At 32.8% G+C, this 15,679-nt stretch overlaps 1 protein-coding gene across 1 annotated transcript; it reads left to right on the forward strand.

Annotated features, from left to right (window-relative positions):
- Positions 1–437: 437 nt before the first annotated feature.
- On the forward strand, positions 438–5,654 carry LOC143915873 (uncharacterized). Its single transcript, XM_077436694.1, has 4 exons — positions 438–539; positions 2,778–2,887; positions 3,910–4,109; positions 4,178–5,654. Exons 1-4 carry the CDS (start codon positions 438–440, stop codon positions 4,291–4,293), a joined length of 528 nt encoding a protein of 175 aa, XP_077292820.1. The 3' UTR covers positions 4,294–5,654.
- The last annotated feature ends 10,025 nt before the right edge of the window (positions 5,655–15,679 follow it).

Here is a 15,679-nt window from a genome sequence, read left to right on the forward strand (position 1 = left end):
CTTATTTCAGTTGTTCGTATCTATTCTGTTTGTATGTATTCTCATTTGTTTAAAAAAAAATCATTTTGTTAAATTTGAAAATTGAAAATTATAAAAAAAATAAAATAAACGAAATCCTTCTTAATGTTAAATTAAATTAAAAATAAATATTCTTAAGATGTATTTTGGCAATCGAACCGAATAATTTCCACCCGTTCCAGCTTTGTTATCATAAAATTTGGGTCTCGGTTTTTCCGAAGCTAAAATTTAAAACAATCATCCTCCGTGCCGGAAACATCTCCGGATGGTCCGTCGCGGCGTCGCGTTAACCCCCAACGTGCCTATTTAATTTTATTATCGAAGACGGATCGTCAAGGGGGTGGCGGGAGGCGCGCGGCTCCATCGTTAATTAGAAACCCGACGCGCGGACCGGGAGGAGAGAGGGGGTTGTTAGCGAAATGGCCGCATCATCATCATTCGGGGGTTGGATGCTCGTATATATTGCATTTGATCCTAGGCCGCTTTACGACCCCTGTAGAGCCCAAAGCCAACCTGAACTAGTACTCCATCAGACTTATGCAACTACTCGCCATTTTAATTTACGGCCGCTTATTATTGTGCCATATTTTAAACCGCGATAATAGTAAGTGCAGATTTGACCTCTCGATAAATAGTGAATACATCTAAATTTAAGAAATTAACTGCCATCTTCTGTCAACATTTTTCAATATTACCTCACTTTTAAACATTGTGTATGTACATACTAGTGCTTCCAATCCCGGAAGGTTACTTCAGCGCCGGGATTGCGGTTCTGGGAATTTCCGATCCCGCGATCCCGGTGCTAGCACCGGGATTTCAAATATATAAGAAAAAAAAGTTCGATTGCATGTTTTCATATTTCAAAAACGTTCAATTGCATTTTGCAAACTCTCCCGATGTTTCACGCAAAAAATACTCCCATATCGGCATACTAATTTTGGAAGTTTGGCTACATGCTTTAAATTTTCGGTTCGCATCCATAAATTTCTAAGATTAAATAAAACACATCCGAAAATATAATTAAATAAAAAACATCTCTTTGATTGGTTCGGTGATTACTAGTCAAATGTGAACCGGTCACAGGACAACCGATCGCTCTAGTTCGGTCACCCGTCACACTAAAACTGGTCACACCCTAAAATCGGTCAACCAGTTTCCTCGTGACCGATTTTAGGGTATGACCAGTTTTCTCGTGACCAGTTTAAGGATGTGACCAGTTTTCTCGTGACCAGTTTTAGTATGACGGGTGATCACGTGTGACCGATCTAGAGCAACCGGTTGTCCTGTGACTGGTTCACATATGACTAGTAGTCCGTTTACCCTTTGATTCATTGATTCGTTTTTTACAAATAGTTTTTACCGTCTAGTAATTATTCATCGAAACAATCCACCTAATATAAAAAAAAACTTCAATTACATTTATTTTATGTAAAAAATTCGGCTGTGACCAACCTACGACTTTATCTATGTATTTGAGGAATATAAGAAGGATAAAAAACGAAATTCGATAATCGAACATATGTATGTATATGTATACACGTTCACACATACCGGCTATGAGCGTTTTCAATACAAATTGAACACAATGTACGAAAACTTACAAAAGACTAAAGTTCTACTTCCGGCTTACGAATTCCGACCAAATCCTTATCAACTCTAAATATGTTCAGGGCATGGAAAGAATCGTTGTCACAAAATTTTTGACTTTTTTAAGAGAAAAAATCCCACCTCTGGTTTATTGTATGTAGTATTTTTCGCAAGCCGGGTCAGAGAAAACAAATGGACTATGATTGTCATTGCTCATCCCACTATTGTTCATTATATAATGTTGTTTTATGATTTTTGTAAAAATAATATTTTTAAACAAATTTTTCCAGCACCGTAATCCCGGTATTCAGACTAGTTTCAGCACCGGGATTCACGGTACCAGAAAACACCAGAAACCCGGGATCCCGGTGCCCGGGATCCCGGGATTGGAAGTCTTAGTACATACATATGAATGTATGTAGTTTTTGGAATGGTTTTATACAAAACTGGCGTCAGAAAATTTCTTATCGTCTTCTCCAGAAGGCAACGGAAAAATAATTAAAATTTCTATACATATGTAAATGTAAAAATAGAAATTAAAAATTGTGTTCTGAGAACCTCGTCGTAGAATTGAAAATTACCCACCACTAGAAAGAGAGTATTTATTACCTGATTCATTTGAATTTACTTTAAATTTTATGAGAAAACATAAAATGTAAATTTCTTTGTACACAGTGATATGATATGTATGTAATTTGTATGATGAAAATACAGAAAATAGATAAAATAATGTTGTAAACAGATAAAACAAAATGTTTTCCACATGAAGACGAACTACAGAACATTGGGGGCGAGCAATAGTGAAATCGAATTTGTGCAACGAATGAGAAAAAGACAAAATTAGGAGACAGATCAAGTGTTAGAAATAAATGGCACGCACTTCTGTAACTCTCATCTGACATAACCATAGAAGTTTCACTTACATCAATACTCACTCACATAGACCACAAATCATATTATTCTATGATAATAATATATGTAGTACCCTTACAGAACTTTCGCTTTTAAGCATCCATTACTACTATAATTATTGTATTGAGTTTGCTTGAAACCATACCATAATATACATAATATAAAAAAACAAACAAACCTAATATTAGTTTCAAAATTTTATTTTAAAAAAGCAATATTTTTATACGTTCAATAACGTTGAACGTTCATTGTTTGAGCAGAAAAAGGGAATCATTTCACCTGATATTAATTTTAAGAATGATAATGAAAATTGTAGTATTCGATCGACGCGCGGCACATTTCCGCGCATTTTGAATCACAATAAAGTCGTGTTTATAATTTGATCATGTTTTTATTTTATTATACGCCGACTGTTAGTCATGGGATGCGCGGAGAATACTAATTGGCCCACATTTACTGTTTTAGCGCGCAATACGAAACAGTAATAAATAAATATATCTCAAGTTGCAAATAAAGAGAAATTTCGACCTTCGTTCGAATATGCATCGCCGTGCGTCGTACAATTAAATCGACCATTAAAATAGTCACACTCCAAATTGGCACAATAATTTAAAAGACTAATATAAAACCTTTGAAAAAAAAGCAAATATCTGTCGGTGATATTCTCACTGTATATATGTAATTTATATTACATACCTACTATGTACATACATACACATATAATAACATATATACATATGTACATGTTTATAGCATACAGAATAAATATTGTAATAAAGTACATATTTACATGCATTTAAATACATATCGTGCAATGAGATTGGTATACATCTCATATCAAGAATAATCAATTTATTTTATAACATAAATATAATGTATACATATACATACATATATACACATATACAAGACTCAATTTCGCCCTCAATTTTCAGCATATCGCACATCAAAGCCAATCCTTTACATACATACAACTATCAGCACATGTATTACAAACAGTTAAACCACCAACTCGACTAGTATGTATCAAATAGTCTGGATTGATATTCGAGTACATACATACATATATACATACGTTCGAAATACATCACGCGGAACACCGACGTTCCAAGCAACCCGAGAAATTCTGATACAGACATGACGAAGCTAATAGAACTTCATCGCATTGGCGATTGCACCTAAAAAAAATATAAAACGAGCAAGTTTATCGCGTAAAATATGTATATCGTTACAAAATGGACTTGAAAATATATTTTATACGAGTGTCAGTAATTTTTTAACCGCGATTGCATCTAAACACAAAACACGGTAAACTCGCGGTGACTCACGTCCACCATTGTGTACGTAGTATAGAGTCATATTTATTTTATTTTTTTGTCGTCGCTGTTGCAGCGTATCGAAACACGGTACGAACACACAAAGAAACGAATTAAAAGTGGTAGTTAGTCATCGGCTCCATCATCAGCTCGACTTCTGGGTTGCCTTTCCCACTTCCATTTATCGCATGCGACCGTTTGAAAAAGCGGGTCAAACGGACGAGCAACATGGCCGCGCTCGCGGGGTGAAACGTGAATCATCCACTCAATTTGCAGGTACATATATATATATAAAATGTACATACATATGAATTTGATCGCATCACGGACACCATTTGTTCAAGCGATAAAATGCAATGAAACACATTTCACTCATAATAGAATAATTATGGACCATGAGACGGACGCCGACCAATTAGCAAGCGGCCAGAGTTCATACGAGTGCACAATTTGCGATTAATTACGCAGCGATGAGATAGTGCCATAAATCCTATAAAAAAACAAACATTGAAAATCCTGATAGACTGATCCTTTTACCGTCTGTTGTTCATCATCATTATCATTGGGGCAAAAATTTTTTTATCTAATATCATCATTTACTGCCATTTTGAGCAACTCCCGTCGATCTCACTAGGGATTACAATTTACCATAAAATTTTATAAACCAGTAAATGGTAAATGATTTTTCCTACTACCGGTATACCGGTATTTACCGGTAAATGAAATTTTTTTTTCGTGGATTAGATAACCGAATGTGGTTACTTTTCCCGAAAACGTTAACCTAGATTGAATCGTAAATAAAAAAAAATAAGTCTCGGGTGCATGATATCATACAAATGAATTAAAGTAATTTAAATAAATTTCATTATTTTTATTTCTAAGCAATCATATTTATTTATTTAAAGTTTGAGCCATTTGAAAGTTTCAATCATAATTTAATCATTCATCTGATCTCATTTATTAAGATTTGGTTGGTGTGTGCTGCCAGTGAATTAATCAATTTAAAATTACCACATTTAATACTGAAAATAAACAAATCCAGACAACCTCATCCACTTTTACCGGTAAACCGATATACCAGTATACCGGTATTGCAATCCCTAGATAGCACCCACACGTTTTTCTAATTTCATCCACCCTTCTTCCTTGCGGCCTTCCTTCCACCCTTGTACATTATCTCGGGTATCATTCCAGCACTTCATTTGTCGACTTTTCATATATTTTTCTAACTACGTGATCCACCCATTTCCATTTCAATCGCTTCACTCTCTCCACTACATACATACATATATCCTATCCTTGTCATACGTCTCACCGACGTATTTCGCTTCCCATCTCTCCTCGTTATGCCGAGCATACAGCTTTCCATATTTCTTTGAGAGCATTGGACTTTGCGTAAAATTTTGGCGTTCTAAGTTTTACGTTCATACGTCATTATTGGCTTAGCACATTGATCGAAGAAATTTTCCTTTAGGCAAAGTGACATTTTTTTTAATTTAAAAACGGCCAAAATTCATTCCATCCTTATTTCGTCTCTTTATTTCCTCTTCTTTACAACTGGACATGTCAGTCAGTAATATCATATTGTTATATATGTATATACATATGTAATATCATATCATGTTAGTCAGTAATATATGTTGTATAATATGTAAATGTACACTACGTATGTACATATATTTGAAATATCGAATTTGATCACAACCCTGAAGTACCGTATCTACGACATTTATGTACATATATAAGTAGATATGTACATTTATGTAATGAAACCATTTTATATAAAAGTTAATGTGCTATAAATAAAGGATAAAGTCGAACTAATATATTATTATTATTTACCTTAAAGAAAAATATTTAAAGTACAGCATACATATGAAGAAAAAAAGCGTAGCTTACTGGCTAAGCCATTGTTTAAAATACGAAAGGTCTTGGATAAAAATCCCGACCGGAATCCAACAATTTTTCCCTACTCTCGATTACTATTCTCGAAGTACCATTATGGATGGTTATTAGTCTAGATTGACCATCTCATGTTAGAATTTGTCAATGCATGTACATATGTGCCTTAATTGTTGTGACGGCTCCAACAAAATCGTTCCATCTCTCACGAATTTTGATAGTCCGAATTTGTTGATTGTTGCTAGCACACATACATACATACATACATATGTATGCTTGTGGTTTGTTATTAATATATGTATACACCTACATACATACATTGTATGTTCGGATCTTTGTACATATGTACGTATGACAAAGTTAGCCATAGCGTCGATTTAGAGTAACCCGTCATGACACATGGCATTTTTAATATGAAAAAAAAAACATAAAATAAATTTCATGTACGAATTTTTAATATGGCTTTGTCGGTTGATTTATAATTCATCTTTATTTATTTTATTTTAATCAAAACTTAAAATGGATAGGACATTTACGATTTTTAATTTTTCAGACGAGACATTTTAAAATTCATGGCTAATGTATTTCGTTTTTTTTATTAATAATAATATGAATTTATTTATCTTTGTCAAATATTCAAGAGAAAAATGTTATTTGCATGTATGGACATATGTACATATATCTACTGTACGTAAATATGTCAATATATTTGCTAAAAACAATTAAAAAAAAAACTTACATATTGCATATTGTATGTATGTAAGTAATATGCGTATATAAAATTCTTCTAGTACTTTGGTAAAATAAATATTTAAATATTTCTATCAGTATATTACTGCACAAGTATGTATATATTTATGAATAGTAAAATATATAATATTCACTTACATATCGCATGACGTCTCCATAGGCTCGTTTTATTTTCTCTATCTATGTACAGTCTACAAGTACATATTAACACTTATCAATTACACTTTTGATCCTTATAATACATAAAAACACTATTTTGCTCAACCCTTAAATATAAATCAACCCCCCGAACTGAAAATAATACACTTCCAAGCACTTATAATAATACACTTCACATGGATAATAAAAAAACGTTAACTAAAGAAAAAAAACAAAGGAATTTTTTCGATAAAATATAAATGCTTTTTTTTATTTTATTTGAAATTAAAAGTAAATATTTCAAATTAACACACAATTAATAGTTTCTTCACTTTTTCATATTGCAGATTTTCAATGATCTTCCTTATTAATTGCACTTTCGATTACTGCAACTCGTATTGATATGTTGTCCAGTGTTTTTCAAACAACGCCATTTTACAATTTTCACAGTAATTCACATACAACGATACATGTACCACTCTATCAATGCATTTATACGTAATTTTCTCATATCAATCCATAATTTGAAAGCGTGCTTGAATGATACTTGCATTTGTTATTACATATATGGAACATTACTCATCCCAGAGTGCATATGTGAAATGCGGTTAGATAATGTGTACCTTTCACACTTTACAAACATACCTGAGTCATGTCACTATGCAAATATAGCAAATGAAAACATTGGAGTGTATCACTCCGAACTTAAAAAATAAATTTTATTACAACGCACACTTACGAAGATAAGTTGTTTTGATATGCGAATAAGGAGCGATTTAATTCAACCTTGAAATTACGAATCCGTAATCCGCTTGAATTTATAATAATAATTATTAATTTATATCAACTAAGATATTATCGCCTGTCAAGTGCAAGTATTATAGTATTATTATAAATGTGTTTACTATGCGAACACGTCAGTCAATTGTGATTCAGCTAGCGTAGCCAGTTCCAAAGATTACCTGGAAATGCTAGCATTCTCTCAAGGTCTACATGTGATTCATATTCAGCGAAGGTACTTTTCTCTAATGGTAGTTCTATAATATAATATAACTTATGTGTATATTATTTTAAAAAATCGATAATATGAATTTACAATTCTGATTTTATAAATATCTTTGTACAATTTATCTAACAAGAATACTTAACTTTTCACAAACAAACGAAACGCAAAATACGTATTATAAATCGCTTAATGGTATTAATTTTTTTAGGAGCATTCGAATCGCTTCTACGAATAAATTTCATAGAATTCTCGGAAGTTGCTTTTTCCATTGGAGTTTATTGAATATTATTTCAAGGTTTTTCCTGATACATATGCATAATAAAAGAGCCGTGTAAAAACAGTCTGTGACGGTATTATTTTTCTACAAAATTCAAAATAAAAATATATAATTTATGAAAAAGCTTTCTCGTTGTAACTATTGCTCATCGGGCTACAAATGTTTTCATTTAATTTCTTACACACATAAGTATATAATTATTTAATTTAACGAAGAAATCATTAATCAGACATACATATCTGTCGATATCTAAATTGAACTTTTAAATTGACGATTTTTTTCAACACTTTCTAAGAATAAAAAAATATTCAATACAAAATGGGGTAGTAGAAGTGACCATTTATAAATATAATAGGTCATTGTCCCTACCTCCTTACGGTATAATAGGGATTGCAATACCAGTATATCGGCTTACCGGTAAATCAGCAAAATTTGGCCATGGGTAATTACCGGTAAATTGTAAAATTTACCAGTAAATGCCGTGACTTATTTTATCAAGAACTAACTGCATATAAAGACATATTATTGCAATGAAAATCGATGCAAACATCGTATTATGGATTGGGGATTTATAATTTGTTTATTTTCAGTTATAAATGTCCATTCATAAGAGTGGCTACGCGAATGCTTGCTTAAAAGCAACATAGACCAACCAAATCGCAATCAATTCTATCAGACGGTTGTTTCAATTATGATCCTAACTTTAAATAAATACATATATAATTGAAACATTATTCATTATAACGAATGGACTTTATGTATTTATATGACATTATTCACCTGAAATTTAATTTAATTATTTATGGTTTAATTAAGGCTAACTTTTATAGGACAAGTAACTACATGCACTGTATTTCATACAGTTTTAATTAGCCGGTAAATACCGGTATACCCGTAGTTAGAATTTTTTACTGGTAAATGAAATATGACGGTAAATTCCAATCCCTACAGTATACCACTCCTCGGCGTTGAATTCTTCTCTGAAGGATGACTTGATTTTTTAATGAATCAATATCCGTTTCAAAGTCGATAGATATGTAGCATCTATGTAGATATCTATCGACTTACATTAGATAACTAGATATCTATCGACAATATCTCTCGACAAAGCCTCTGGTTTAACTTTTCTCAAAAATTTCCTGCTTGTAAGCAGTACATATACATATGTATAGTATGAATGTGTTGAGAAAATCTGAAATTTTCCAGGTGAAACTTCATTTTTATTTTTAGCCTCAAAGCAGATCGTACATTTGGTGGCGACGTAAAGAATCGAAATGCGGTAGGTATTATGGTAATGAAGGGGGCTTTTATTCGCACGAATTAGCACGGTATTGGGATTAGCAAAACGGAGGCAGGGACGAGACACGTACTCTATACCGCGAGCGTTGTTCAACCGCGCGTAATATCTGGGATTATTTTCCCCCTTTTTCGTTGTAATTACAATCCGTCTCGGGGTGATCGCCTCGGCGAAGGGGAAAAAAGAAGTAAACGGGGTGAATCATCATCATCATCATCATCATCGGTACAGGTTGGTGCGAGACCGAGATCAAAGGACGGCGGCTGGTTAACGACCCGCTGGAGACTTGAACGCAACACTTGTTGCGCACATCAAACGAGTATGAATGTGACTCACCCTTGCTCGTGGTACTTGAGCATTGCCGATTTTACAACTAAATCGTTACGGGTGAGTTGATATTCATAAAAAAAATATATATGCTTATCTGTGGTAAATGAGCTATAAAATATTATACCTGTCACGATCCGTTTCAAGTCTGAGAGTATCAGTGTTTATCTTAGATCTGAATAATACAAAGTTTTATATAAAAAAAACTCATTCTGTCTCCTCTATAAGATTTTAAAGTGGTTTTCATACTAATGATGCAATGTTTTGTAATACATTTTGATTATATTCTAATTGTATTCATACGAAATTCTGGATTTGAATGTATGGAATGCTTATGTCATATTAACATTTACATACATACATATTTTTACATACATATATACAAATATACCAGGAAGGCTTAACAGGTAAACCCCAAATGCGCCTTCCTGGTCCACATAATTATTACATAGATACATGTAAATCTAAACAATATCTGACATCTATGGTCAGATATTACAAACATCGTATTAATACGATAAATAACGATGAATAACTTTCATGTAACAATACGAATTTTATATTCGATAAACAACCACAGAGACATCTATGGTGAGCAATATGGCGAAACCTAAGATATAACAATAACTTAAGGTTCGCAACAGAAAATTGGGAAGGAAACGCCAATTTTACAGGAATCGTTTCAATGAAAATCAGAAAAATTGGCAAATTCTGATAAGAAACGATCGACCTCGACAAACCAAGGTCTGGCCAACAGCGAGACTTAGCGGGAATCGAACTCGTAACATCAAGTACGAAATAATTCAACATTCAGCACTAGACCACGCTGCTGGTTATTTAATGAAATGTCGCATTATTGTATAGGTATATTGACATAAACATGTTCCTCGTATGTATTTCTCATTTGATTTATATTATATAGAATGACATTGGAATTTCTAGTACTTTCCAATACTTGATTTGAATTTGTCAAACTTTAAAATAGACATTTTTTACATTAAGATAATTCTATATATGTATGTGGGAATATCTTTGGTGTTTTTTCACAGACGTATTCTTTATTAAGTGAATTTTCCGCTTTGTATGCATTTGTGGCTAAAATTATTTCCTTACTCAAAAATATGTATAATTTAAATGAATTATGTAATTATATTTTGTGAGAATCAAACTTTCCATTAGACTCAAGTACGATTAATCAATAATTAAGCCAGCAGTATAGCTCGGTGGTTGGATCAATGCTAACCGCCGAGAAGTTCCCGGGGTCAAGCCCTGGGTTGACCTCGATCGAAAAATAATTTATTTGAAAGTATTTAATGTAGTGCTGCTGGTCAGAATTTGATATTTGTGACTCCAAGCCGATCGTTTCCTATCCGAGTTTGCTAATTTATCTGATTTCATTGTTAAAACGGTACCTCGTCAAATTGGCAAAACCTTCCTACCCACTATGTCACCAATATTTGAATATGATTTCAAATTAATATGTATTTAAAGTTTTATACCATAGGTGTCGCTCAGTGACAACGCTCAGTGGAAATGAAAGTAATACATATGTTTGTGTAATAAATTATATACATACATAAATAAACAAAGAAGATTTTCTCATATTGTATGTACATACATACAATATAAGCACATGCATACGCATGCGAATATAAATACACGTAAAATATTCATTCGTATTATGATTGTTCCGTTGATGAACAGATTCTAAGAGAATTTCAGACTTCTCATCACCTTTTTTTCGAATTCTAAATGCAGTAGCATGTCTACAACCGGATACTGCAGCTAATGTTTTAAAATATGTAAAATATTGCCGTTCTCTTATAGTTAAATCTTAACGCAAACATCCGATTACACGACAATCTCTTAATGTAATTCCCGCAATTACCATATCGTTAAATTGGATATGTATGTACTTACAATGACCATATTCTCAGCATTAGCATTTTACAATGCTCGTTTTGATTAGTTATGGTTTTCTAGTACAATTTTTGTATAATGCATATATCATACAAGCCACATCCGCGACTTATTAGCTTATCCAACCGTAAAAATAAAATTGCACGTCAAACACTGCAGATCGTTAACAATTTCTGTTTATCTATTCTTCATAAACAACTTGTTCTGGGAGTTTTTTTTTTTAATTTCATAATTTGCATGCAATTTTACGTACGCTAATTTTTGTTAAACACGAAAGCAAGCGTATTTTTTTAGTAAGGAAAATTGGACGTTAAATTTTTTATATCGTTTGGGTGCTAAACGAACAGTTTTTTTAACCGATTCGATGTTTGTTCAGAAGTCCGGTGTTCAAAAACATGACGCAATATTCAAAAAGTGTAATTATTACACAGACGCAATTAATTAACTTATGTAAAATTAGCATATTATGCGTATAAACAAAATTAACATTGTTAATATGCTAATATTTATTAATATTCATGTTAACGAAGTTTTATACGATTTAACGAACGATCAAAATCTATCTAATAAATTTTTATCAAAGGCACAACGTTTTTTTAAGCATGCATATTTTAAAAAGTTGGCATTTGCAATATTTATATTTGTTATCAAATCGAATACATCTATAAAACACTGCGATTATTAAAAATAATGTTTAAAAAAGAATGAATCGTCGGATTTTTTTTATTTTATTTTATCATTAGTAGAGATGGAACTCTCATAATTAAATCCGTGAATAATTTGATTACCTACCATTAGCTCACTTTTAAATTATTAAAATTCATATATAACGATTTTTTAAGACACAATATAAATATAATATTTTTTACTGATTGGCTTGAAGTATTATACTAATGGCGAAAATAAACAATAAACCGGATAATTGAATCTTATAATTTTAATAATTCAGTGTAACAAATCATTATATGATAGACGAATTCAGATTACAGTGATACATACACACAAGCGATTCGCACTATAAAAGTGGAGAACGAGTAGGGTGTCTACGCTTTCTCGATTGCTTCTGTACTCACGGTATGAAATATACTCACCAGGGCGACAAACACACCCCCTGGGGCCAGCTATCGGGTGACTTTTCCGCGGAAAAGCGGCCCGTCTCCCTCGGCGACCGTAAGCACGCCGAATTCGGCGAACGCAGAGCGAAAACCTTTTAAGTTTAGTTTGAACCCGGGACACGTAAATTGGCGTTATTTTCCCGGACTGGTTCTTTTTTCTCTGTCTTTTTTCTGCACGCCTTCTTCCTTTCACTTTACCTACGAACCGAAAAAACGCTGTCGGCGAAAGAAATCGAACGTCGTCGTGGCGAAAATTGAAAAGCGATTTTACGTTTCCGGTAAAACGCTTCCGGGGAAATGGGTCGATACAAATGAGCGGATTCCATAGTCCCGAACGAAAGTGCAAGGCGTGACGTTACATATTCATACAACTATGTATGTGTATGTTACAGTCCAAATATTCACTTCGGTTTGCTCGTGAACATACGCAAACATACATACGTTTGATCATACACGAACTATAGGTTTAATTTTAAGTGCTAAAAGTCCAAGAGCTATTTTCAAATAGATTTCCACCAGGTGTAATTTTTTTTCCAAATTTTCAGTTTTTATGCTGACCTCAAAAAGCTCAATGGCTACTTTCTGGCTCTGAAACCCCGTAATTAAGCTTCTACCAGACGTCTTCTTACAGTTTGTGAAGAAAATTTTGAATTTCATTCCCTTTTCACTCCTCCAGTTAGCTCAAAAGGTCCGTTAAATTGAGATCTCGATAGTGTTCTGTTCCTTATATTTCCCGTTTTTGATAAATTCTTATAGAACCTACATTCTTTTAATGTCGTTTGAACCGCACATCGCGATAATTTAAGTTGCTTGGAAATTTTTATGTATTCCGAGCCTTAAAAATGTAGTAAAATAATCCTTCACTTGATTCCCGTATTTTTGGCATTTTTCAATAAAAAAATATGCATATATGATAAAACTACTGCTCTCAAAATACTGATTTGCGTAAAGCGGACAATTTTATATATTTTTTTAAATAATTAGAAACCCAATAAGAGAAAGTAGACTTAAACAATAGAGGAATTCCTAGTAAGATGCAATGCCATAACAGTGGCTGTTTGAAATACCGGAGTATTTTCAGTCAAAAGCATTTTTTACAAGTGGCCTAATATATTTGTCTACGGCTGTATATGTATATGGCATTCTAAATGTTTTGAAATATTGCTCATATTATTAAATTTATTTGGTTATAAGAAAACCATCAAAACCTCTAAGCATTAATTAAATATTCAGACAATTTATTCTTCATAAAGGTATATGTAATATTATACACACAGTTATTAATATAATATTATACGTTGTCAAATGCAATAAATAAAATAAATTCCAATAACTGATACGACTAATTGCTTCATACTTCATGAGAAGTCTCGCTCTCACAGGGCCGACGCCTACGCTGCCGTTTTAATTAACTTTTAATCGCGAACGGAAAAACCCGCGAATAAAATCGGCAGAGGGCTCGGAGCACTTTTACATTTTCTATGTATGTATGTGTGGCGAAAGAGGATATACGAGTAGGGGTGGTTTTATCGGGCAGGGACCATTTATCAAAATATACGATAGCTTAGCAGAAATGGCGGTTTGTTGATGACGCGGCACCCGGCAAAAATAATGCCCGGATCCGCGCTGCGAATTTTCCTTTTTCCCCGCGGCGTTTCCTCTCATTCTCTTAACGGCCCCGCGGAAAAACTTCCCCTGTGAAAAATGAAACAGACAGATACCGTTTTGGCACATTATTTTCCTCTACAGGACCGAAATATGTGCAAAATATACTCGTGTACATTATATTATACGTTCAAACATCTACGAACGAACACCAGACATTTATCACGCAGAAATGATTGAAGAAAAGAAATTTTAATTTAAATTCAGAATATGTTTTTTCTACTTTATAATGAAGCTTCATAATTATGTCTTAGCAAGATTAATTATCATGAAATATTTTGAATTGAATCGCAAATCCTGAATCTTAAACAAAAAACTTTTAAATAAACTTTCTGCTTAGTGATTAAATAATACTAAAAAATAGAATGCAACCTGTATTAAACCTGTATTGACTATTTTAAATAATTAAAGGGCTCACATTATCCTTTTCTTTTTTAATTGCATTGTAACCTTTTCGCCATGTGAAAATTTTTATCGTCGTCCAATGCAAATCAGCGTTCCTACAATATTTCTCAATTATTAGATCCTAACCATTCATGTATTGATGAATTTGTATCTACAGTATGACTAGTTAAAAAAATGATTTTGGGAAGCTGGAAACCTAAGCAAAATAATAAAAACATGTATTTTTGGTAAAAATAAGTAATGATTGTCCACTGTATTTATTTGATTGCAATCTTTTTTATTCATTTTGAGATTTAATACAACTTTTTAATTTATATTTTAATAAAAAATATTTTTTTAATCTAAAGTTTGGGAGACTCTTCCTGTAATAGTTTGCCCTTTTGTAAAGGTATTTCTGAAAATCCCTTGCGAGCGGATATTACAAACTATCGTACGAAGACCGCCTATTGTTTTCAGCTTTTAATGAATAAACTGAAGACGACGTGTAATAAGAGATAAAAAGGAAGCTCCTTTGTACAGTGTTGAAATTTTACTTAAAAATATCACGTAGACATGGACTTGCAATACGAAACACTATAAACACTGGCAGATAATATTATAGTTAAAATTTTGCGGAATAGTTGTGAGCGTCTGGTTTAAGGGAGAGGGATAGGCATTCTCTCAGGGATACCGCAATTAACATTCAAGAGAAGGGCACTAAATTATATCAAAACACTATAAAGCCCTAGCCAAGGCGCATATTAACATTTGAGAGGAAAAGGCGATCGGGTAACGTCCATGTTTTCTTGTAAAGCCCTTCGAAGACCCTTCGCGTTATTGCCCTTCGTATAACCGCACGTCGAAAATGTCACGATTATTGCTTCTGAGAACCTTCAAATTATCAGAAGACAACGAATAAAATTTGAAACCATGCTCGAAAATCTTACGTAAGATCTTATATAATTAAAAATAATTATATAAGGAATAAAAATATCAATATAATATGTTTGAAGAGTTAGGTCACTGTTTTCAAAAACAAATCCACATTTAATTTATTAAACAGAA

This window comes from Arctopsyche grandis, chromosome 8, assembly GCF_051622035.1.
Source record: "Arctopsyche grandis isolate Sample6627 chromosome 8, ASM5162203v2, whole genome shotgun sequence".
Classification (NCBI taxonomy): Eukaryota; Metazoa; Arthropoda; class Insecta; order Trichoptera; family Hydropsychidae; genus Arctopsyche; species Arctopsyche grandis.

What these genes read in the sequence shown, in the direction of transcription:
- LOC143915873 (XM_077436694.1), top strand. Translation starts at nt 438, where the DNA reads ATGGCCGCATCATCATCATTCGGGGGTTGGATGCTCGTATATATTGCA. An exon ending in TTGAATCACAATAAAGTCGT is followed by an intron (nt 2,888 to 3,909) that starts GTTTATAATTTG and finishes TCGCTGTTGCAG; the next exon opens with CGTATCGAAACACGGTACGA. An exon ending in ATCATCCACTCAATTTGCAG is followed by an intron (nt 4,110 to 4,177) that starts GTACATATATAT and finishes CATTTGTTCAAG; the next exon opens with CGATAAAATGCAATGAAACA.